At 50.5% G+C, this 24,792-nt stretch overlaps 1 protein-coding gene across 4 annotated transcripts in view; it reads left to right on the top strand.

Annotated features, from left to right (window-relative positions):
• The window catches only part of LOC111158716 (synaptotagmin like 3), a 73,746-nt gene that overhangs the window by 32,137 nt on the left and 16,817 nt on the right, over nucleotides 1–24,792 (top strand). For 3 of the 4 annotated variants that reach the window (XM_022520939.1, XM_022520940.1, XM_022520938.1), the window contains exons 4-8: nucleotides 5,803–5,854; nucleotides 6,861–6,930; nucleotides 8,601–8,679; nucleotides 12,490–12,614; nucleotides 19,026–19,160. In XM_022520939.1, coding sequence (XP_022376647.1) covers nucleotides 5,803–5,854; nucleotides 6,861–6,930; nucleotides 8,601–8,679; nucleotides 12,490–12,614; nucleotides 19,026–19,160 — 461 coding nt within the window. The remainder of the gene's footprint in view (nucleotides 1–5,802; nucleotides 5,855–6,860; nucleotides 6,931–8,600; nucleotides 8,680–12,489; nucleotides 12,615–19,025; nucleotides 19,161–24,792) is intronic. The other variant, XM_022520941.1, reaches the window with a different exon arrangement.

Raw genomic sequence — 24,792 nt, 5'->3', positions numbered from 1 at the left:
TCTGCTTGCTGGCTCAGTAGAGACCTTCCTCCCATGCAATTCAGCAGGTGGATTTTGCAAGGATGATCGAGGAAAGCTTTCTGGAGATTACAGATCAAGTGCCCACCTAGTTCATGTACTTACATTCACGAGACAGCGTCTTTATGAAATCATGTTTATTTCCCGGATACATAATTTGGTATATGCTCTTGCTTTATTTTAAAGAAAATGTGACATCTTATCTCTCGATATTTCCTCCTCACTACTCTCCTTCAGAGGGAGGACAAAATGAACACAAACCCACAGGAAGGGGTGTGAGCCCTAGAGGTAGTTTTCCCAGCTGATTGAATTCCTCGTTGTGTCCCGGATAGATTTTCAGACGGGCCCATTTGAATAAGTTAGAACAGAGACTGTCAGGTCGATTTTATGACTCCTGCTGAAGGAAGCCCTTGACCTTCAAACTGTTGGTTCTCACCCACTGTTTCTAGGTAATGGTCCTTGGAGGCAGGTTTTTTAGTTCAGCCGTCTTCGACTTCATGGTGCCTTTGGCTTTGTTCACAGTCAGACTCAAAAATGGAATTGCTTAGATTCTCAAGGGCAGCTGGATTGTCCTACGTCAAAATGAAAAGCTTGTGCATCAGAGGACACTGTCAACAGAGTAAAAAGGTGACCCATGGAAGGGAAGAAAATATTTGCAAATCACATATCTGATAAGGGATTAATATCCAAATTCTTGAGGATAGAGGACTCCTAAACCCCTACATTCAATTTTTAGAGAAAATCCAAGGACGCAGGAAGGCAGTCTATATTCTGTTAGCCCCTAGGTCCTCAACAAACCTGGGCCAGTCATTCTAACCGACAGCCTAAGTGTATCTTTGTGGAAGAGTTACTGTCCAGCTCCTGGTGATTATTATCAACATGAAAGTCATCCAGAATTTCTACTAATATAGGGCTTAATTAAGGAGAAAAAATTATTTTTCTGTCTTGTGACTAAGCAGAAGAGTAATGTCTCATGGCAGAAGGACACTGGCTGAGAGAGCTTTTCTGCCAACAGGATTATAAATCGACTATTATTAATGTTTGCTCTCCTGGAGAGCATTAGTTGCTGATTCACGGTACTGTGCTCTATCTTCTTTTATCCTGGGGCAGTACCTTGGCCCCAGTGCTATTTAAGCTCAAAGCTTCTCTAAAGACTAAAATATATTTAAGAATGGCTCTGGAATCCAGCTTTAAAACCACTTATGACAGGACGTCATGATTATACGCTGAGGGATTTCTAGGTCAAATTTGTTGAGACATTTTCCATTTTGCATATGTGAGCAAAAAAATTGGTCTAAAACTTTATCGTTCTAGAGATGTTTTCCTTTCCTATGAAAGAAAAAAGTCCTAAAACACACTGTAATTCTCCAACACCCCCCCCCCCCACCCTGCAATTCCTGGTTTTGTTTGTTTGTTTGTTTTCAACTCCTGGTTTTATTCGCCTTTTCTAGAATTTCGAGGATACTCCAGCTCCAGTGTGGGCCAACTATCAGGACGGTCACATACAGTGGAGCGGGTTGAGCACTGTACTAGGGAGCCACCTCTAAGAGGGTACGGTTTGCATCATAGACATCTGAGACTTGTGTGCTTATTGTGATGATTTTTCCGGAAGAATCAGCAAAAGGTGTTGTTCTAACAACATCCGTATATTACAACCAACTCCTAGGGGTAAACAAAAGTATCTTGAGGAAGGGGCACGTTTGCCTCATTCGCAGGGAGCTCCATGTGGGGTCGCCCCACCTGTGTTTTGCTTCGGGTCACACCTGGGATTCCAGAGTGTGGTTTCCTACGGGGGATGCTGCTCCCCCCACCCCCGCCAAGGGCGCCAGCGGAGAGGTGGTCGTGGGCCAGGCCCCCATCCTGTTCGATGGTCTGCTCGCTCCCCATCAGGACCCCACAGGACTCGACGGTTGTGTGGGACTTCCCTAACCAAGGGTTGCTGCGGGGCCTCACGGTCTGGCAGGGGAGGTTAACGGTGGTCTCGGAAGACGAAGAAGCCGCACAGATCCCAGAGTTCCGGACACGAGGCTGCTTGTCCACCGGACAACATGGTTCACCGGCCTGATCCCGTTGCCCTAGGGTGTCGCATGGGGGCTCCACGGAGGCTGCTCGGGCCCGTGTCCCCCAGGTGGTGAGAGTCGGGGGAGCAGGGCCCCGGCCACCGCTGCCGTCCCGGGCTGCAGGGCACTGGGGGGCTGGCGGTGAGCGCGAGCGGCCGGCGTGGCCGCGGAGGCTGCTGAGATGGGCGGCCGGCCCGTGGGGGCGCTTGCGAAGCGCCCTCCTCCCGGCTCTCTTTCAATCGAGAAGGGGTGCGTAGACAGCGACTTGTCGCAGACACGCGTGTGCTGCGGGGGGTCGGGTGTTGGCTCTGGAAACCACAGCTGCGCTCGGTGGCGGGAACGGACCCGTGCGGGACCGTGAGCGGAGCTTGTGTCTTGCTTATCTCCGCGAAGGGCTCCTGTGTGTTCGCCCCAGTGGAGATGGGTGAATGGGTGAGTCACATGGAGGCCAGGTCATGAGACAGCGGCGACCTTCGTTTTTTTTTAAAGATTTATTTATTTATTTTAGAGAGAGCCTGCCAATGAGCGTGAGAAGTGGGGGAGGGAGGGGAGGGGATAGAGAATCCCAAGCAGACGCCCTGCTGAGCTCACAGCCCTGTGTGGGGCTCGATCTCACGACCCCGATATCACGGCCTGTGCCAAAATCAGTCAGCCACTTAACCAACTGTGCCACCAGACGCCCCAATGACCTGTTCATACCTGTTTGGTCGCTCAGCTGGAATGAGGAGGTCACACTTATTGTTAAAATAGTTCTGGTTGCTGTTGTCATATTTATAACCTCCCCCCCCCACCTTGCCCAGTGAGACAAAGCCTCTGCTGGTGCTGGTGACACTGAGATGAGGAAGATGGGATCTGTGTCCTCAGAGTCCTCCCCGTGTGGTCGAGACTCTCCAAATAAGGTCACAGTCACAGGGCTAAAGAGTAGGACTTTGGGGCACCCAGCGGGCTCAGTCGGTTGTGTCTGACTCTTGATTTCAGCTCAGGTCATGATCTCAGGGCAGTGGGATTGAGCCCCAGGTCAAACTCTGCTCAGCAGGGAGTCTGCTTGAAGAGAAGGAAGGTCAGTCCCACGACCCCGAGATCCTGAGAGGCAGAAATCAAGAGTCAGACACCCGCGGGCTTAGCCACCCAGGCGCCCCTGTTACTTGCATTTTTACATTAACAGAAAGTCAATAGTGCTTTTTAAGGAAGCCTCTGATAAGAAACAGCGGAGGGACTAGAGGAGGTAACAGGGATATAATATAAACAAGGAAGTAAACAGGGGAGCTGGACCTGGCCACAGGGCAGGGCTTCCCAAACTTCAGAGAACAGACCTCGATTCCATGCAGTGGGCCTGGGCCTGGGACTCTGCATTGCCCACAGGCCCCCAGCCGCTGCTGCAGGGGGCGGGGCTGCCCACTCTTGGAGTAGAAAGCACATGGGGGTGTAGTAGGACCCGAGGGCCAGACCTGTTCCTGTGTTCGTTTTTGTACGTCCTGCGAATTAAGAATGAGTTTTACATTTTGGAATTGTCCAAAGAATAGTTGTAACCCATTAAAAAAAATAAAAATAAAAAACTTCAAATTTCAATGTCCATCAAGTTTAATTGGGGCACAGACATACCCCTCTTTATTTTTTAAAATTTTATTTATTTTTAAATTTTATTTAAATTCAGTTAATTAACATATAACCTGTTACTAGTTTCAGAGGTAGAGTTTACTGATTCATCAACAGCGTATAACACCCAGTGCGCATTCCATCACGTGCCCTCCTCAATGCCCAACCCCCAGTTGCCTCATTCCCCCCACCTCCCCTCCGTAGTTCCGATATCGTGTATGGCTGTTGTCACAGGCTCAGAGGACAGAGACTAGGTAGAGCCTAGAATTCTCACTCTGCAGAGAAGGTTTGCGGAGCCCAAGCGCAGCCGCCCAGACCCGATGCGGCCAGCAGGGGGCAGCAGAGAGCCGTCTGCGGCCCGGCCTTCCCTGGGACCTCCCGCGGGGTACTGGGAAATGGGGTGTAGGGGACTAACCAGAGTTGAGGATGGAGATAGGGACCTGAGGTAGAAACGCCCGGGCAGTGGGCGCTAGGAGATGAGGTGGGGGTAAGCCGGAGTGAGTAGAAAGTGTCTGTGCGGGGAGAGACAGTGGGCAGGCCGGGTGGGCCCAGGCGGGTGTGGAGGCCCAGGGAGGCTGCGTGGGGCTTGGACTCTGGGCCATAGCAGTGAGGAGTCACTGAAGGGCTTTAGGCCGTAGTAGGATAGCATCGATGGGAGAGGGCGCTGTGCCAGGTGGCTGTGCCTTGGGGACACTGTCACCACAGTCCAGGGACAGGATGGCAAGCGTCTACAGCAGGCAGACCGTGGGAAGGGAGCCAGCGCCCACGGTGAGCGCACCGGCCGGCTCATGGGCTCAGAGCTTGCTGCCCCTTGGGTTCTGCGTCTTCACCCAGGACACCCTGGATGGTGTTACTGATTTTTCTTTTTCTCTGCCTTGTTTTTCTCTGCTTTCATGACAACGACCAGGAGGTGCTCAGGTTCAGTTCTCTTCCTTCTGGCCTCGCTGCTCTCTGTCCAGGCGCTCGAGCGGAGGTGGGCTTCCCCCCGTTGCAGGCTGATTCTGCGGGTGCAGCTCTCGGCCCTCGGGGAGGCCTTTCTGATCTGTCTTAAACACGCTTTTCTTAATGGTGGGGAGGGCTCATGAACTCCTTTGAGAATCTGGTGAACTCCATCACCAACCCCCCAAAATGCACACAGACAGGTGGTTTCAGAGTTTGACATGAGAGTTCGGGGCTCTCCCACTCCCTGAGGCCGGCTCCAGTGAGGAACTCCTCCCCTGGGGGGTCAGCCGCCTCCTGTCTTTAGGGTTTGGGCCTTGATATCAGAGACGCTTGCCTTCCCCTCCCAAAGTCCTCCCAGCCCTGCTTCTTGTCTGATGGAGATGATATGAATGTGTATGTAAGTCTTTCTATGGAATGGATTAAGACCTTCCCCACACCACACGGGAGCTAGACAGCGTGGCGGCCTTGCATGGGGCAGCGGAGGCCGGGGTGACAGCCCAACCTCTTCCTATGCACTGGGCCAGGAAACATCATGTTCACAGAATGATGGATTTGGAGAGTTCTATTTTTGGGGCCTTAATACATCATAAAATCCCCTTGCCTTGAAACAAAAGGAGTACTATATCAGAAGAGTCTTACTGAGGAAATCATTGGCCTCTGTAACTACAAATAAGTAGATTACATTTTTTAACAGATTAATTTAATCCCCATAACAAGGAATGTTTAAAGGAATATAGTCATGCTATTATTAAATGTTTCCAAAGGACCAATGTTAGCTTGGGAGCTTGGACTGCTTTTCCAATTTTCTAGATTTAGAAACTCTAACCCTATGTCAACTCTTATTAAAAGCAGTCATTCCCAGCGATTATGTGTATGTTCGTGTTTATGAATTCATTTTGAACAACTTTTGTGGGATGTAGTTTATAGAGCATAAACGTCATCTGTTTTTTAACATGTATTTTTAACATATAATATAATTTAATTATTTTTAGCAAATTTACAGGGTTGTGCGACCATTACCACAGCTGAATTTTAGAGCCTTTCTAGCACCCCAAGATGGTCTTCTACTTTTTAACTGTAAGAAGTGGTATTAGAAAAATAATAATTTTAATTGATTATTTCCTGTGTGTGCATCACCAAGGTTGTCTTCTCACTAATGAATGACCTTTGCTGGTATCTCTCCCAGGCAAACACGCGACAGCCGGAGCAAAGCTCTTACAATCTTATCAGGAGCTGAGGTGAGTGTGGGGAGAGGGCGAGGGCAGACCGTCCTGGTCCCTCCAGGCCTGGGGAACAAAGGACGCTGAAAGAACTTGAGATCTTTTGACTTTCAGACGTGGCTGCTCTGGAATGTGACTTTTTTTTTTTAAGTGATAAAGTACCTGGAAAAGATTGAAACAGAGGTAGTTCCACATTCTTATGAAGAGCCTTCTTGGGAGCTTGCAGAGCATTTTCTCACTAAAGGTTTTATTTCCTAAATTCTGAAATGTGGTAAGAAAATGAAATATTATTTTTGAGGGCGAAGTTCTAAACCAAGCATTTGCTTTTATGAATCATTCGCATCTCCAGCATAACGCCCAGTGCCTGACGCCTCACAGGCTCCGTGGAATAAAATTGGCAGCAATGAGGCATGGTCTGTGAGATGCTAACTTCTTCTTCTTCTATTTTTAAAGATTTTATTTATTTATTGGAGAGAAAGAGGGAGAAAATATTTGAGGGGGGTGGAGAGAGAGAGAGAGAAGCAGGCTCCCTGCCCGGCAAGGAGCGGGATGCAGGACTTGATCCTAGGACCCTGGGATCATGCCCGAAGCTGAAGGCAGGTGCTTAATGGACTGAGCCGCCCAGGCGCCCCTCCCCCATTCTGATTCCCTTCCTGCGTGATTTTGGCATTCATGGCGTTTTTGGCACTTCTGCTGACGCGGGCTCAGCTGTCCCGCAGGGGACATGCACGTGCGCTGGGCTCCGGAGCGGCCCGGCTCCTTTCGACCACACGCGTGGAGCGCGAGGCCGGGGGCAGCTCAGTGCTCATCGGCCGCATCCCGACACCAGGAAAGGATGACCCGCCCGGAGGAGCAGATCCACGCAGGGCTGCCCGATCCTCTTCTAAAATGTGAGGAAGTAAAAGCAAAAAAAGAAAGATCAGAGAACTTTAACTACAGGATGATGGCGAGTCCCGTGTATTTGTTGGACTAATAGTTGAATCGTTCGTAACCCTTTTCTTACTCCTGTGTTTTTCCTCGGCAGCAAGATTTCTGTGGTTCCTCCGACCCCACCTCCTCTGAGCGAAAGCCAGTGCAGTAGCAGCTCTCAGAGGGTAACGTGTCCGTTCTGTGCGCCTCCCTGGGGACGGGGAAGTGGGAGGGGTGGAGGGAGAAGGGGGTCTGAGAGGTTGAACCAAGGTTGCGGGAGCAAAGGGATCCACCTGTGGGTGAAGCAGGCCATGGAGGCCGGATGTGCTGGGCCTGCCCAGTGCCTGTGCTCCCACCATGCTCTGCGGGCATTAGCAGTGACTCCCCTTCTGTCTGCTCCCCACGTCTTCACCTGTCCCCACATCCCCACCTGCACCCCGCATCCCTGCCACTTTACTCTTGTCATTTTGTTGACTGTCTTCCCTATGTGTGCTCTGCACTCCTTAGTGGGGGGCCTGAATCGGCTGCCGTGTGTCGGGTCTCTGGGGATGTAAAGAGGAATAAACACAGGTTGATTCACAGGTGTTTGATTCATGGGTGTGGGAGTGCTGGTGTGTGTGTGTGTGTGTGTGTGTGTGTGTGTGTGTGTGTTGAGTACTTATAGATGCTAACAGAAAATAGACCAGGACCAGATGCTAATAGAAAATAGACCAGGACCCTTTCTGTCCACAGAAATTAGTGGTGTCATCTTTGGGAGGTTCCCTGGGTTCCCACTTGGGAGGCGGAAATAATTATACTTCGCTAACTTGCTTCCCATGGCTGGTGTGAGAAATTAATGAAATGATGTCTGTGCTGGTACTTGGAAACTGTAAAGTACCATGAAAACGCATGGTCTTGATTATTTTCGTTATTCTTCTTCTTCTGTGAATTGAAGAGAGTAACTACATCTGTACATAGAAGGGCATGTTCATATGTTCGTGAGAGAAAGAGTCTATTTATTCTTTTCCCAGTTTCAAGCTGAGACCCTGGAATGACCTTCAAAATTCTGCTCCACTTTCTCCTTGAGATTCTAGATCTTCTGAAACTGTCCCAGCACAGATGTGCTCAAGACATAGTTCCTGGATGGATGGATGGATGGATGGATGACTGAGGGGTGTATGGATGGAGGAATGGATGGATAGATGGAGGAATGGATGGAGGGAGGGATGGATGGATGGACGGACAGATGAGTTGATGGAGGAGTGGATGGATGGGTGGAGGGATGGATGGGGCAGATGGAAGGAGGGATGGGGAAGGGTAGGGGGAGGGATGGCAGGATGGGACTTGAAGGGGAAAGTGACCTCCTTTCTGTCACTTTTGCTTCCTTTTTCTTCTCTCTCCTGCTTAGCGGGGTGGACTAACTCCTTGGCTCCAGCCTGGTGCTCTGAGCCTGGTACCACCACTGGCCACTGTGTTATGTGCTGTGTTGGCATCCTTTCTGCGTGGAGCTGGGGTGGGGTCATACAAGAGCTGGTTAAGGAAGCAGGAGTCCACCTGAGTACGGTCTGAGCCCGCGGAATATCGGGCGTTATTCCCAGGAGGTAGTTGTCACCATGTCAACACCCCTGCTGATGCCCCTTCCCGAAAGGCGGGTGTCTAACCTCAGAGGAAGGCGTCTGAGTAAGAGGGTCCCTGCCTCCTGAGAGGCTTGTGCTCTCCCCTCCACAGACATGCACGCACACACACCTACACGCACCCGGAGCCCGTGCGCCTCGCTCACACCTGCCGGCATTGGGGGTTGGCAGCCTGGAGGCTGCTGGGCAGACACGAGTTCTCAGCTGTAACTCTCATTCTCTCTCCTCTGTCTCTGTTTTAGTTACAGGAACTTGGTCAGTTTAAAGGATTTAATAAATCCGTGGAAAATTTGTTTCTGTCTGTTACCACCCACATGAAAAGTAAGTGGACGCCCCTGCATGTGTTCTCCTCACTGCCGGCCAAGGGGACCTCTCTGTCTCCAGCTCCTGGGGAGAGCCAACACCCCAGCCCTTCACCCTCCACCCGCAGAGGCGGCCTCTGGTTTCCTGGGAAAAGAGGAGACACCCTTCAGCCCACTGGCCTCAGTTTACCCCCACTGCTGCCCAGACCTGCCAGAGCTCAGCACATGGTGGGAAGCAGCTGGCATGGACCAGTATGGGCAGTTGCCCCAGCCTGTCCCAGGGCCCCACAAGGACAGTGGGGTGGGACAGCTCTGGGGAATGAGATCTGGGAGCTTTCCCGCCAGGCACGGCCCGGTGTCTGTCCTTTGCACAGAACTGCTTGTCCATTCTTCTTTCCATCTTGGCCAATTTATCTTGCTCAATGGGCAACAATCATGTGATTCGCAGACGTGAGGAGCCCAGAACTCCCACTGCTTAGAATCCTGTGTCTTTCAGTGTCCCTCTGCTCGGATAGTCCTTCCTGTTGATCTTTTTTTTTTTTTAAGATTTTATTTATTTATTTGACAGAGAGAGAGAGATCACAAGTAGGCAGAGAGGCAGGCAGAGAGCGAGGGGGAAGCAGGCTCCCTGTCGGGCAGAGAGCCGGACGTGGGGCTCGATCCCAGGACTTTGAGATCATGACCTGAGCTGAAGGCAGAGGCTTAACCCACTGAGCCACCCAGGTGCCCCTTTCCTGTTGATCTTAAGCCGCAAACTGCATACAACAGCCCAGGCCCGCGAGGGTGCCCAGAGAGAGGGTCCCGTGGGGCAGCAGAGGGTTTCAGGGACCCAGTCCCTTTTACCACGCTTCTGTTGAGCTTCTGCCCACGCCGGTGGGTGTGGATGGACTCAGTGTTGTCCCTTGGCCTTGAGACAGTCTCATTACTTGATTTTAATTAGTTCTCCGTATTCCCTACGAGCCCTTCTGAGCTGCTTCGTGACAACTGAAACCAAAGCACCACTTTTCAGACAAGCAGAAAGGTGACCGTCCTCAGAGACGGTCTGTCCCCCTCGGCCTCAGGAGGACTTAGCAGCTGAATTGTATGCCGCCTGCTGGCTGGTAGAGGTCGGAGGTTTGGAGTCACCCCTTAGTCTGCCTGGCTCTCGGACGACATCCGCCCTCCGTGCGCGCCAGCCTTGAAGGCCAGTCCCTGCAGCGCCAGCCTTGAAGGCCAGTCCCTGCCTCAGCCGCGGGCTCTGCTCCTGCTGCTGCTCTTCTTGTCCAAACTTCTCCGTGTCGCTTTCTAGAAGCACAGCCTCTGCCTAAATCCACTCGGCTTACGAGAACCCCTCGCACTGCTGTACTCTGGAATCCTGCCTCATCGTTAGTTGGGACCTGGTGACCCCTCAGCCAGGCACCCAGAGAGGCAGGACACGTGTTCCATCTTGTCCTGGGTCGCTCTCAGCCTCCGACACCTGCTGGGACCCACAGGGGGACGTTTGGGGGCTTCCGCGCCCGCAGTCTCACCTGAGCCACACCCTCATGTTCGACACTTGCCAGCTGAGCACCTCGGGTGCTGGGACGATGCCGTCCATGCAAACCAGCAGACCCGAGGGGGCAGCTGGGGCTAATTCCCTGGGGGGCGGGGGCTTCGTGGGAGCAGAGCTGCATCTCTTCTCTGCCGTGGGACACGGATTGAAGCCCTTAACCTGGGCCCCCTCCCTGCTTGTTCAGGCTCTAGTGCTTCATGGGATGGAGACCTCAGCCCAGGGGTAGGGGCGAATGGGCCCCTGGGAGGGATAGTCTGGCAAGTGCCTCTCCCACGTGCTCCGGCTGCTTGGGGAAAGAGCTCGGCCACACACCCTGCACCCCATCTCTGCCTTAGGGCGCGCAGCCGGGTCGGGGGGTGACTCCTCTTTCTTCTGGTCCTGAGCTGTGGGGCACCTGTCCCTCTTGATCCGTTGTGCAGCTCTTTCTTATAGAAGTGCTGCGGAGGACAGCCTCTTTCCAGTGTCACCTGGGGTCCGTGGGGGGATGGCTGGAGGGGCTTCCTGGCCTGAAGGGTTTGGGGAGCTGCCCCAGAGCAACGAGGTAAAGGGGTGCCCCAGGAAGCCAGTCCAGATGGAAGAACGGAGCCGTCCCAGCCCTTTTTATTACAGCTGCATTTCTAAGAGATGTCAACACCTGGCCCCCTTGAAAGGGAGGAGGAAATAAGAACTATGGTTTTCACTTCAGGGCCCTTCTGCGCTTCTTGCTATTTCTTTTCCTTTTCACCACATAATGCCGATTGCAAGCCTGGTCTTTAGAATCCCTTGGGAGGCACGCCACCTGCCTAGTCTGTGAACGTAGGTGGACCAGATGAAGGCACGGGCTTTGGGGCAGGGGGAGGACACCATCCTTAAGGGGGGGGCTTCACCTCCTGGGGCTCCCCCCTTTGTAGTGGGGCTGGGGTTTGGCTGTATGAGGAGCTCATGTTCACTGTCAGCTTTGAGGGCCCGGTGTGTGCTGGGACCTGCTAGCTTCCTGCGCAGAAGGATGTCCCACGGTCTCTGGAGGGTAGACCCGAGGACAGTGTGGACAGCGGTGCTCTCAGACAGGAGAGCTCCCATACAGCCTGGGGATCCCGGGGGGCAGGGGAGGGTCTCCTCTAGAGAAAAGAGATGCAGATTACGCCCTAGCAGCATGTGCCAGAGACACCGGAGAAATAGTGTCTCGAGGAGCGGACCGGGAGATGGGCAGCTCTGGAGCTGGTCTGTCCCACACGCTAATGGCAGGTGGCTCCTGAGATGTGGCCTGCTAGGAAAAAGGGTAAAATACACACTAGATCCCAGAACTCAGTGCTAAAAATGTCATTAATTGGACAGCACAGGGAAAACAGAATTATTGAAAGAATCTTACATGGGGAAGGATGCTAACTAGTGGGGTGATCATTTCATAATGTCCACCAGAAACTAGGAAGTATTCTGCATCCATTACCCAATTAAAGTTGCATCAGTTTTCATATTGATTATATAGTTTAACAATATTTTGGGTATATTGTGTTCCATGAAATGTAGTGTTAACATCGATCTTACCTGTTTCTTTTTAAAATGTGGCCACCAGAAAATTAGAAATGGCATACGTGAGCCACCTTGTTATCTATGGGAGAGAGTTGCTCTAAAGATAGTTTCAAGGTCATGTTTGAGAGAGTCAAGGACCCCGTGGTGAAGGGAAGACATTTTTGGAGGACAAAGTCATCTCCGAGGGGTTCGCTCGCTTCTGTGTGTGGATTCCTTCTGTCCCACGGTACTCACCTTTATTCCCGACCGCTGTTACGCTGCAAGACTAAGTTGTATTTCCAGGGTTTGCTTATTAAGATAATTGTAGGGGTATCCTGAATTTGCTTCCACCTGTCTTCAAAGGGTCCCAAAAGGTCGTATTTAGGTATAAGTCTTTGTAAGGAACCTCTAAAAGGCTGGCTGGTTTGCTAGGCTGCCTTTTTCATGCTCACGTCTGTGGTCCAGGCTGCATAGTCGGAAGACCTCCCCCTCGCCCCTGCCCTCTCAGTCCCACCCTGACGGAGGCTCTTAGCCCACAGCAGTGTGTGGTCACACAGTCACCTTTTGGGAATCCAGCTCCTCTGTGCCGTGCATGGCTCGGTGGGGCCTGTGTCTGGCACGCCGTGTCTGGGGACGCTCCCTGAGGCCCCAGAGCTGGGGGTTGGGTGTTCCATCCTCCCCACGCTGAAGCCTAGCCTCGGGGGACTTTGGGGGCTCCTCGGGGTGTAGTGCAGGGACTCCCAGCGGAGGGCCCCATGAGTCTATCAAAGCTGTGTGCTCCCACCTGTCTCCCTTGTATTTGTTTTCTAGAGCTTTCCAAGTCCCAGAATGACATGACCTCTGACAAGCAACTCCTGGCCACGGGTCCCAGGCAGTGTGCTAGCCGGACGGAGAGGAGGAGCCTGTCTGACACTGCCATCAACGTCACCACCAGGGTAGTCCCCAAGGCCACAGGGCCACCACCAGAGCCACTTCTAGCACATTTTCTCTGTCGATTTAGTTTCCTCTTATTTTATAGCACCGTATTAAGCAGTCTAGAAAAAACCTTATAATCATAAACCGCTCTGTATCGGGAAGGCCAGGCCAAATGATGGTCAGATTTCAGGGCCGATTTGGAAGATAGTTGAGAGCAGGGAAAAGCTTCAGGTGAATCCCAAGCCCCTGGGGCGGCTCGGAGTCCGCTGGAACTCCCTGCCGGCTTCAAGGCCACCCCAAAGGCAAGGGACCCACCTGTGAGGCCGAGATGGGCCAGGTAATTCCTGGGGTCGAAGACCCTCATGGAGGGTCAAGAGGCCTTCCCACTTCCAACAACCTCCAGTTACAACCTGTCCGGGTCTCAGATAGAAACCCCTAGAAACAGAAACGCTGCATGACCGAGGGCAATCACAAGGGACGCGCTTTCCAGGTGTTTAAACCACAAGCGAGCATGCGGCTCATAAAGGCTTTTAAGGACATAATTACTCTGGCTTTCCACCAGGATTAACCAAGTCTGAAGCAGATGCGCTGGCACAGGAGAGAAAGCGTAGAATCAGAACACCTGGGCTCTGGTCCAGCTGAGGGGACCTGGCTAGGGCAGGTGCCACCACCTAGCTGTTGACAGGGTCAGTAGGACCGCTCTGGCTGGACAGGACAGGGCCCCTTCTCCGCAGCTGCGGGCTCCGCTCGGGACGTCCCCAGACAGCCTGCTCTAGGCAAGCGGATGAAACCAGCCCCTCCTGCTGGAACCTCCACACGGCCTCAAGGTTCCGATTCTGCCTCCATCCGTGACCCTTCACCCCGGGCACGTCACACGAACTCCCTGAGCATCAACATGCTCTTGGCGAAATGAAGATGCTAATACTCGTTCGTAATACTCGTTCATAATACTCGCTCTGTCCCAGGCGCAGGCCGCTTGTAAAGATCCCCGGAGAGAACACAGCAGCTGAATTGCCAGCTAAGCCATCTAAACATGCTACTGGTCTTCCTTACTGTGTGCCAGACTCCACTCCAGGCTTTCCCTGGTCATCTCCTTTTATCCTCACGCTACCCCGTGAACCGCGTATTGCGTTTGGCCTCTTTCGCATTTAGGGAAACTGAGGCACAGAACAATGAAGTCACATGGTCGGGGTTACTTAACCAGAAGGTGGTGGGTGGTCTTGATTTGGAGGCCGAACTCTGGAGCAGCTGTTCTCGAGTTCAGTGTGCATGTGAGTCACTGGGGAATGTTGTTGACAGGCGGAGGCTGAGTCAGTAGGTTTGGGGCAGGTGAGATGCAGAGTCCTCGATGAGCTTCCGAGGAGCTGTTGGGCGAGCAGGTGATGTCGCTGGTGCCCCTGGGACCTCCCTAAATTTCGGAGAAGGCATCTCGAGCCTGGGAGATGTACTTGGAAGGCCTTTTAAACTCTGAAGTGCAAACGAGCGTTCGTGCCTGGGGGCTCCCCAGGGTCCGCACAACACCATCCCCCCTCCCCCCGTCCCTGAGTCAGCACATGGAACAGAGGTTAGCTGGTGTTCGGGGGATACTATGTTCCGGGCTGATGGCAGTGTTTGTCACATACTAGTCACATGTAATTCTTACAAAGGTACTAAGATAGTTATTGTTACTCTCATGATAAAGATCTAGAGCCCAAGCTGTAGCTGGAGGGTAGGCAGTCTAGCCTAAAGCATACATATATGTATCTATAACCAGTAAGATGGGGAGCCAAGAGGAGAGTCGGGTTTGTATGCTCCTAAATTCTATGCTCGTAACCTCCTTGTTCTAAGCCCCACGTAAGGAGGACAAAGGATGAAGCCCCTCTGATCCGAGCCCTCAGTAAGGTTACCAGGCACCGTCGTTGGCTGCTGGGTAATCTCAAGGCTGTCCGATGGGACCCAGGAGCTTGAGGGGAGAAGCAAGGAAGGCCAGGGACGGCCAAGGCCAGAGCGCCCCTTCCTGCAGACACTCACCTTGCGCGTCGGGTTCGCGGCCATGCTCCGGGCAGGACCTGCGGTCTCCTATTTGCAGGCCTCCTCTCTCCCCACCTTACTCCAGGATATGACTGTTTCAGGGAGCAATTTAGCCGCATGTTTATTAAGTCCTCAGCAATCATGGTCCGCTCTATAAATGCTAAATAATTACGGGGTTGAAATATAGAGTGCATCTTTAAATAGGACGTTTGTCAGACTGCAATTACACACGCCCTGGCTGGCGAGCTCAGGAAAGTCACGCTCACGGCTTCACCAGAGCACTCGGGAGCATTTTGCCAACTGCAAGTGCATGACGTGGTGCCCTTTGGGAGGAGGGGACATCGGTGCCCACTTTGCCGGGGGCTATGCTGGGCGCAGAAAGAGGAGGTGACTTAAGAGTCTGCATGGTGCCTCCGGGCTGGGAACTGAGCCGCTCGGGATGGCTTCTCTGACCATTACGTGTGAGCGGCATGTTCTGGAAATGCCCTGTAGGGACCCTCCCTGCAGCATCGGGGCAGGGACTCTTTTGAGAGGTGACTTCTCTCACTGTCCTTCTCTTACCTGTCCCCGAGGGATTTTATTGCACATCTTATTAACGCGTGGCGGATGTACAAGGGCCGTAAGGACACACACCTGTTAACAAGGAAGGAAACACAAGAAGCCGTCGGGCGGTGCTGTCTCAGAGGAGAGGGAACAAGGACGCAGGCGGGGAAGAAAACTTTCTTTCATTCTATGCCCCTTTATGTGAAGCTTTCCCACGTCCGGTCTGAAATCTGAAGAAACCACCGGGGCGGGGCGGGGCGCTCCCGCATACCTTCTCTCTCCCCACCTGCTGCCCAACTCAAGGCTGAGCAGCCAGAGGAGGAGGGAGGTGGCAGTGTTGGGTTCAGGGTTGAGAGCTGTGGATCCCCCCAGGATGGTCCCAGGAGAGGCAGCTTCCCCTTCAGCTGGGATTCCGCAAGGCTTGGAGCATGTCCCTTTGGCCGAGCCCAGCCCCGCGGCGTTTTTCTGATAACGCAGGTGCGGTCTCAGCTTCTCTTGTTGAAGATCAGCGGGAAAGAGTCCCAGCCGCCCGGACGGTGGGCTTCCAGGGACCCCATAACTTGATGTAGTCCATCCTAAAGTTACTGCTCTTCCAGCACAGAACAGGAAACGCATTCACTCTGCGCAGTCAGTCTCGTCGGGGCCATCATTCTTCTCTGTAATCTGCCCTGAACTAGATAGTTATTGAAATACATTAAAAATCACAGGGGGGAACATGCCTGTCTCCACAAGGCCGATAAGCTGCTCTTTGAATCTTGATGCCCTTTAATGGCAAGGAACGTGACCGTCATCCAGGTCCTTCTGAATTTATTGGGAAGTTGAACGTGACGTTTCAGGCTGATTCCTTACTCAAAACAGGCATGCTCTTCAGAATAGTGGACAGAATAGTGTTGACTTTTCTAATAATTTCAAAATATGTATCTTTGTCCCTAAGCTTCATGAAAGGTTTTCCGGAATTCTAACGTATTTAGAAGCACAGTCCTTTCTGGCTATGAATTTGAGATGCCGTGTGATCAGTATTATAAAGGTAGTTCTCTTTGTTCCTTTTCAGAACTTTCTGTCATCATTTTTTTTATGATTTCAAAAGGATGTTGCCTTATGGAAAATGGATTTAAGTGATTATTGAACAACGAAGTGTCACAAAGCTTTATGTTAATATTTAGCTCATTTTATTCTTTCTATCCTGGTCTGATGGTTGCCTTGTCTGCTATTTCAAATGGAATCTTCCAGTCTCCAAGGCCATCCCCTGCTGCACTCAGAGGGTGGAGGCCTGACGTAGGAGAGTCCTCTGACTCCTCCCAATTGGAGTTTCTCTGGATTGTTAGCCATCCTCTCCTCCTGCCTCAGAAATGGATGTTCCTTCCCAAGGTAGTGCCCTCCCAGGTACAGGGTCCATCCTCCTCTCTCTCCTCTGGGACCTTCCTCCATCAGCTCGATGCTTTTCCCGTCTCTGTTTCTTCTCAACCTGCAAGTATGCCCTGATCTTCCCCACCTTAAAAAATGAAGGCAGCATCTTTTGAAGGATCCCCTTCAAGCTGCTCTTCCATTTCTTTGTCCCGGCCCACATCCATGAAAACATCCTCTGCTCTTGCTATCACTGCATTTGTCCTGCTTTGCCCTCCCTCCTGTTTACTCCTAGCTTCTGTGCAGTCCATTCCCCATGTCAGTGTGACACTGTTCCCCAGGGCATCCCCAGGCACCCCTGATTGAAGAGCGAGGTGGCCAATTTGAACATCATTCTTGTCATTGACTTTTTCGCCTTTGACACAGTTGACCAGAATTCCATTCTTCTCTTTAATTACAAAAATGATTTTATTGCTTTTATATATAATAAAGCCCATACCTACACACTAATGAGAGTTTAGAAAACAGACGAGGAGGAGGAGGTGGAGGGAAGAAAAAGCTAGCGGCGGTGTTGACCCAGGACCGTCACTTGGAATACACCACATGTCACTCGCTTTTCGAAAATGGCATCATGGGGCGCCTGAATGAGTCAGTCGGTTAAGCCTCTGATTCTTGGTTTTGGCTCAGGTCGTGATCTCAGGGTCATAAGATTGAGCCCCGCATCAGGCTCCGCACTCAGCAGGGAGTCTGCCTAAGAGCTCTCCCTCTCCTTTTGCCCCTCCTCCCGCTCTCTCTTTCTCTCTCTCTTTCTCAAATAAATAAATGAATCTTTGTAAAAAAATGACATCGCGCCACACCTCCACTTTTGTAATTTACTTTCTTAAGAATCTCTAGCATTATATTTTAATTCCTTCCATGTCAATACACATATATTGTCATTTTTCACAGAGACTTTTTAGGGCTTATAATTCATGCTGTCAAACTGCCTTCCTCTGGGGTTGACTCAGTTTACCCCACCACTAGAAGCAGAGTAGCCCGCTTTTCAGCACCCCTGCAGGCACTAAATGTTACACTTTCTATTTTAATATTTGCTAATTCGATAGACAATTTTCAAAAATCTGCATTTCTTTAATTTTAGGTGAGTCTTTCCTCCTCTTCAAATATCCTTCATCCCTGAAATCCTCCCCTTAGATCTGCAAGTCTTCCAGCCCCCTGCCTCCTCCCCTGGACCTGCTCTTTGGTGTCCCCAAGCTGCCTGGTCTCTGGACAACCTGACATGTCAGGAATCTGGCCTCCTGAGTCTCTGTGGTTGCTTGGGTCGCTAGCAGGTGTAGGAACATGCTCTGTACTTGACCGTCATCATGGGACCTCCGCTCATGATGCCCCACCTTTGAGTCTCTCCCCACCCAGGCTTCAACCTCCCACTCAGGTCCTACTTTCCCCTGGAAGATCATCTCAACACCCCCTTCTGCATCAGCTCTCCCTCTCCTCTTTCCCATTGACTTGGCTTGTGCCTCCATTTCAATGGTGTATTAATTTCCAACCAGCTAGGTGAGATCCTCTAGGGGGAGGGCGGACAGTGCATCTTCTCCTCCTTCCCCTTCTCCTCTGACCCTGCTTTCTGCCCCAAGACTTAGAGCAGTGGGTTGAAGATGGTGTTGCTTAGCAAATGCCTGATGGAACCGAGCTGGTGCTCTGGGGATCGAGAGCATAAACCCTAAGAGTCATCTGGAACTAATCACGTCTTTCACTTGTTCGCTAATATTCTCAGTCTTTCATTCCTGAAATCTACTATGCTTCAAATGTGATATTTCCAAGTTCCACTTCCAACCCAGCATCCAAACCTAGAGTCTAGATTCACAAACTTCGTGTCTTCAGCCAGAAAGAGGTTTCCTACCTTGTGCCTTGTGTTTCATGTGGGATGCTAACACATTTCGAGGGAAGTTTCTAACCACGGCCACATGTGGATCCTGAGCACTTGGAATGTGTCTAGGGCAACAGGGGAGCTAAATTTATTGATTCTATTTGCTTGTAATGAATGGGAATTTAAATTTAAATAGCCACCAGCAGCTAGTGACCACCACATTGGAAAGCAAAGCTGTGTACATTATAGAAGTACTGACTATTGAAGTATTTTGATAAAATTCAGAGGCATATTTTGATTTTTCCCTTTGTTATAGGCACGTTGGAGCTCAAACTGATAGGCTAAATATTGTATTTCATGTGATTTATTGCAAGGATCATTATCAAGGTCAAAATGTGGACTTCACCTCTTTAAGACTTACTAATCCGTAAGCCATCCACCCACCACTGTTCGTGACTATCCCAGTGCTTGCTGGTGCCTGCCAGGCCCCCACGGGGGTGTGCGTAAGCATTCATCCAAACAGAAATGTGCTCCTTGCTCAGCACCCACAAGTTCGCAGATGAGGGCCGCTGGGCCACAGATGCAGGCCGTGCTTGCTGTAGTTCCCTCACTCGAACAAAGCCATGCTGGGACGCGGACCCCATCATTAACTCTGTGTCTCCTCTTCCAGAAGGCGAGCGCGCCGGATATTCTTAAACCTCTCAACCAAGAGAGTCCCAAACGCCTTCCTAATCCTGTTCCGAAGCCCGAGAATCTCTCAGCCAGGCCGACGCCCAGCGCTTTATTCTCTGGAGGCTTGAGACACGTGAGTCTCTGCTAATTCCCTGGACACGTGACGCGTGCCTGTCCGCGTGATGTTGGAGCGGGGTGGACGGGGTAAGCAGGGGAGAGGGAAGTGGTGCCCTGGGGGATGAACCGGAACAGGCCAGCAGAACTTGGTGGTAATATTTTACCTACCTGTGAGCTGGGGAAACCTGGCTATACTTTGATGGCTTTTCTTTTATACGGACAGATAGTAATTTATAAAATAATGGTATCTTTGGATGAGAAGTTTTTACTTTCAGTGACGTCCAGTTTATCAAATATTTCTCTTGCAATTACTTTCGGGTCGTGTCGACCCACCAGTCATGAAGACATCCTCCTATTTTCTTCTAGAAGCTTTATGAAAGTTTCATTTTTCCGCACGGCCTGTGCTCCGGCTCCCGGACGTTGTGAGTGGTGTAGGCTGTCTGCTTTCCCTGCATGGATACTCAGTTATTTAAAAAAAAGACTCTCATTTCCCCCCATTGACTTTGGTATCTTTGTTGCAAATCAAGTAACCGTGTAAGGGTGGGTCTTTTTCTGGATTCTCTGTTCTGTTCTGCGGACCTTGCTGTGTGTACTGGGGCGAGACCACGCCGTCCTGGGAACTGTAGGAAGCCGTGAAGTCAGGTAGCCTGGGTCCTCTGACTGTGCTCTTCTTTTTCAAAATATTTTAAAGATTGTCTCTGCTCAGAGGCAGGCCTCTTTGTCATTCGTCTGTTTATTTGAAAACATCGAAGGAATGCAGACTTCATGCCTGAGACTGTGGCCTGTGGTGTGACCCAGCCTTGATGACAGGTCACCTCACTGTCATAGCTCTTTGACTTATTAAAGAATCTCAGACAATCACAAAGACTCTCCAGATGACAGAGTCCTCATCAAGGAAATGGGTATCAGGCTTGTTCTTTTATCTCACTGGGCTGTTTCGAGAGTCCAAATGCACTCGCTGCCCTGTGGGTTAGAGCCATGAGGAACTCAGCTTCTAGAAACCATCTTCCTGGTTCGCACTCCAGCTCCTCTGGTGTGACCCAGAGCGAGCCCTTTGACCCCTCTGTGCTGGGGCGATTGGGGTTTTACAGAAAATGGCATTCACTTTAGAAAATGATAGACTTCCCTTCCCCCAACTACATGCATATCTGGTGGAACATTAAAAAGTTGAGACAGAAGCAGGCCAGACTGTGGGCTGAAGGATAGCTAACGGATGTCCTTGCTTCAGTCCCCTGAGTCCTGGCGGCCCCCACCCCACCGGTCCCTGAGTGGGCCACTGCTCTGCGCCCACCCTCCTCACACTGTGGGGGCCCAACAGCATCACCGGGCACCTTCCAGAAATGGGAATCTCTGGCCCCGCCCCAGACCTACTAGATTGGCCTCTGCAGTCCGACAAAAGCCTGCCCCCTGCCCTGCTCTGCCCCGCCGTCATCCTTCCCTTCTCTCTGTTACTCATACTGTCCTCCCCTCCTCCTGCTGTGTCAGCGGTTGCCCGGTTGGGTGTTGTCTGGGGCAATTCCGGTGCCCGAGCTGCACCTGCCACGAAAGAGCAGGGCAGTCAAACCCAGCGGGACCACGGCATGGCTCCTGTGGACCTGCTGTCGATCGAAAGCCCGCTGTGTGCAAACCCCTGAGCCAGGTGCTTCCCCGCAGTCATTTGCACAACGATCTTGCCAGGTGGATACTGTGAGCCCATTTCACAAATGGGGAAATCTGGTTCATGGATTTCTGAGCAGCTCTGACTCAACCCCCGGGAGCCATGTGAGTCAAAGCCCGGGCTCTCTGGGCTGGCCCTGGATTTGGTAGCTCTCCAAGGGAGGGGGTTCCCTGGCCGCACTTGCCTGGGGCGGACCCACACCTAGGAAACCTCTCCGACTGGTGGGAAACGCTGTGGCGGTGGGAAGCGGGTGAGTATGTTCCTGTCCCCCAGGCTCTGCTTCTTAGGGCGGTTCCCTTCAAATTCAACACGGTTCCCTTCTCCCGGTCTTCTGGTGTGTTCTGGTTTGTGCCCTTCAAGTTATCCTGGTGAGGCTGAGTTATTCCACGATGAACCCTCTCCTGTTCCCCTTAGACTGAAGCAGTGTTTGAGGAAACGAAACTCCCACAAAGCAGATACTGATTATTGCTTCTAGCCCGAAGACGTTGCCTGTTCTTCGGACAGACATGCACATCCTCTAGGAAGCAGAAACGCAGAGCCGCAAAAAGCTCACTAAATCTCTACTTACTACAAGAGGAGAAATGCAAAGGGGCCATAAGTAGGGGAAACACTCAACCTCCCAGGTGGTTAAATCAGAGCAAAATGAAAGCAAGTGCTGTTTCTGGGGTCATCTTGGCAAAGTTTAGAAGTGATGGGGTCAGCGTTGGCAAGGTGTGGAGCTGCAGGCGTTCTCAGAAGCTGCTGGTGCATTTATTCAGAGGAATTAATGTAGCTATGAAAAATAACATTGAAGAATATTAATATAGAAAATACACCTTGGTAAATGAACATAGAAGGTTACCAAATAGTATTACAGTAGCACATGTTTTTAAAAACAAAATGGCTATAGACATCGCAAAACAAGCGAAGGGGTGCTACCAAAATTTGACCATGAAATAATGGGGTTATGCTTTTCTCTTAAAATTTTTCTGGGGGCTCATCTGCATTTTCTGTATTTTTTTTCCATAAACATGTAATGTTTGGGGAGGAAAAAATAATTTGCTTTACCCCCCCTCAAAAAAAGAAAAATCCAATCAGAGTGGAACTTGGTGGTGTGAAGAAATACATTAATTTTTTAGACTACCTACAGGAGAAAAGTTCCTACCAGAGTTCCTATCTGGTTTTTAATTTTGTTTTACTTCTTTTTAAAAAAAATCTGAAAAGGAATGCATCTATATCAGTGTTTTCATGCAGTTTACATTTTTCCTGCCAGAAGGTGTTGTGGTTGGCAGGAGTGACCACATGAAGTTGGAACTCCTGAGATATAGAGGTTGGCAGAAGTTTGCGAGGGAACAGATTATTAATCAAAGAAGTAAAAAAAAAAAAAAAAATCCAACTGCCCAGCTGTTTTCTTTAAACATGAATTTGAGACATGGGATGTCATCATGGTGTTTCGGTCGCTTCTAAATTTTTTTTTAAATTTTATTTATTTATTTGACAGAGATCACAAGTAGGCAGAGAGGCAGAGAGAGAGGCAGAGAAGCAGGCTCCCGGCCAAGCAGAGAGCCCGATGCAGGGCTCGATCCCAGGACCCTGGGATCATGACCTGAGCTGAAGGCAGAGGCTTTAACCCACTGAGCCACCCAGGCGCCCCACTGATTGCTTCTAAACAGGGACTGGCTCAGAACGTTCCCTCGGCCCATCACACAGGTGTGTGTGGAAATCCTTCATTTTTCCATTAATATTTTTGAACTTGTCTGGGCTCCGCTGATTTTTTAAAAGAGTACTGTATTTAGTGATCTACCCGTATGAATGTGTTTTTGTTAACAACAATAAAAAAGGATGACCATATTCTGGCCTGTTCATCCAGCGGAATACTGTTTGGGAGTGACAAGGAGTAAACACCAACCACAGCTGACCATACTGATGAATTTAAAAAACAGAATATGTGCACGGGAGGAATTCTAATTGCAAATTCCAAAATCAGGTGAAAATAACCAATATGTTGTTTAGGGGGATATATACATATGTACTAAAACCATAAAGAACTACGAGGGTGAATAACAGGAAATTTTGAAACCGCATTCACTAGGGACAAGAAAGAGGGGATGGGACAGGGGTGGGGCCCCAGGGCACTTCTGAGGTCCCGCTAATGTTCTTCTACTCCAGTTGAGTGGTGGGCACGTGGATGTTCCTTCTAGAATTACTATTTAGCTGTATCCATGAGATGTACTTTTAATATATGTATCATAGTAAAAAGGAAAAAAAGGAGAAAAAGGAAATGAGTCGCTCAGCTCACAAAGGATGGCCACACTGTCTGGCGTTTTCCAAATGGTAATGAATGTCCTATACTTACTATGCATGAGGATGGTTCTAAGTCTCCACGTGCATTAACTAACTGAGCCTCATCCCAATTCTGTGAAATAGATCCCCATTTTACAGGTGAGGAAACTGAGTCTATGGTGGGTAAGAATACTGCTCAAGATTACACAGCCCCTAAGTGTTGGGACCCAGAGTAGAATGAAAGCCTGTCTGGCTCCGTGGCCGCCATTTTGACCACTCTAGAGTAATGGTCTCAGTGTGCTCTTGGCGATCAGGAGTTTTTTGTTTTGTTTTGTTTTGTTTTTTAAGAATACAGTTGACTGTTGAATAATGTGAAGGTCAGGGGCACTGATTCCTTGTGCCATCAAAAATTCGTGCATAACGTCCAACTCCCCCCAAAACTTAACTCATAGCTTGCTACTGACTGGAAGCTTTAATGATAACCTTTACAGTCCATTAACACGTATTTTGAATGTTATATGTATAATGTATTACGATCTTACAATAAAGTAAGCTAGAGAAAATAAAATGTTAAGAAAATAATAAGGAAGAGAAAATACATCTACAGCACTGTACTGTGCTTACTGGAAAATTCTGCATAGTCAAACCCGTGCTGTTCAAAGGTCAACTGTAGTAGTGGTTTCCGCTGACCCCCGCTTCCTGCCTTTGCGAAAGGAAAGGGCATCGAGGCTGGCTTGTGGTTACAGTAGCTAACTGGTGTCCTTTGGAGAAAGTCACCAAATGCTCCTGCCTTAGCTAGTTCTCCTTTGCTTTTGCTCAGATTTACTTTCTTCCAAACTCCAGCAGCACCAATGGCTCGAATGAAAAAGGCCGAGCTCTTAGTGGCTTTCTGGCTTGCCTCCAGGCGCTGCTCAAAGTTGCACCTTGCTCCAAGATCCTGTTCTGGCTACAAAGAAAATAGAACCAGAAAACCTTCCCGAGGCAACAGTGATAGAGACGTGGATTATCTCAGGAATGTGGTTGACCAAAGGGTGTGCTCTGCTGTCCCTTCATTATCTGAGGCTGTCCTTTCCCTGGCTAAGCGGGCACAGACACTACTGTAAGCTGACGGCCTGGGGCGTTCCGTACCTCCGTCCTCTTCCGGTTCTACTTCTGATTTCTGTGCAGCTTCTGGGTGGGTCCTACCCTGCTCTGAGCTCTGCTAATGGATTTATGAGATGAAGGATGAGTAATTCGAATGCTTTCTGGATTCCTTATAATCGTGGTCGCCGAGCTGGATGAGCCAGGGGCGCCTTCTCTGCACCCCGCAGGAGGGCGACCTCATGGCCAGTGGGAGAGTGCGGGGATGAGGTCTGCCCCATCTTGTCATCCAAAGGGCCAGCGGTCCCGGGCCTGCTGCGTTTCTCTGGGTAGCCCGGTTTCCTGCTCTCAGAACATCCATTTCACACCTTCTCCAGTTCATTCAAAACTCGTTCAGGTCTTCTATCCTGCTCTTTCTCATTTTCAACAAAACAAATCCCTTTTCACTTTGCCAAAAAAAAAAAAAAAAAGGGACTCCCCTCAGAACTGTCTAATCTTCCTGATATCAAAATTAACCTCACTGTATCTGGACCCAGCCTACCCTCCTTTCCCTCCTGAACAGAAGCAGCCAGTCCCCCGAGCGACCCCCGAGTGACCCCCCGGCGCCCACCCTCTCCTGCCCTTACTTGATTCCTCCATGAAAGATAGC

The sequence above is a fragment of the Enhydra lutris genome, unplaced genomic scaffold, assembly GCF_002288905.1.
Source record: "Enhydra lutris kenyoni isolate GAN:26980312 unplaced genomic scaffold, ASM228890v2 scaffoldscaffold62, whole genome shotgun sequence".
In the NCBI taxonomy this organism is placed as follows: Eukaryota; Metazoa; Chordata; class Mammalia; order Carnivora; family Mustelidae; genus Enhydra; species Enhydra lutris.
The sequence above is the reverse complement of the archived record's forward strand: the minus strand, read 5'-3'. Positions and strand labels throughout refer to the sequence as shown.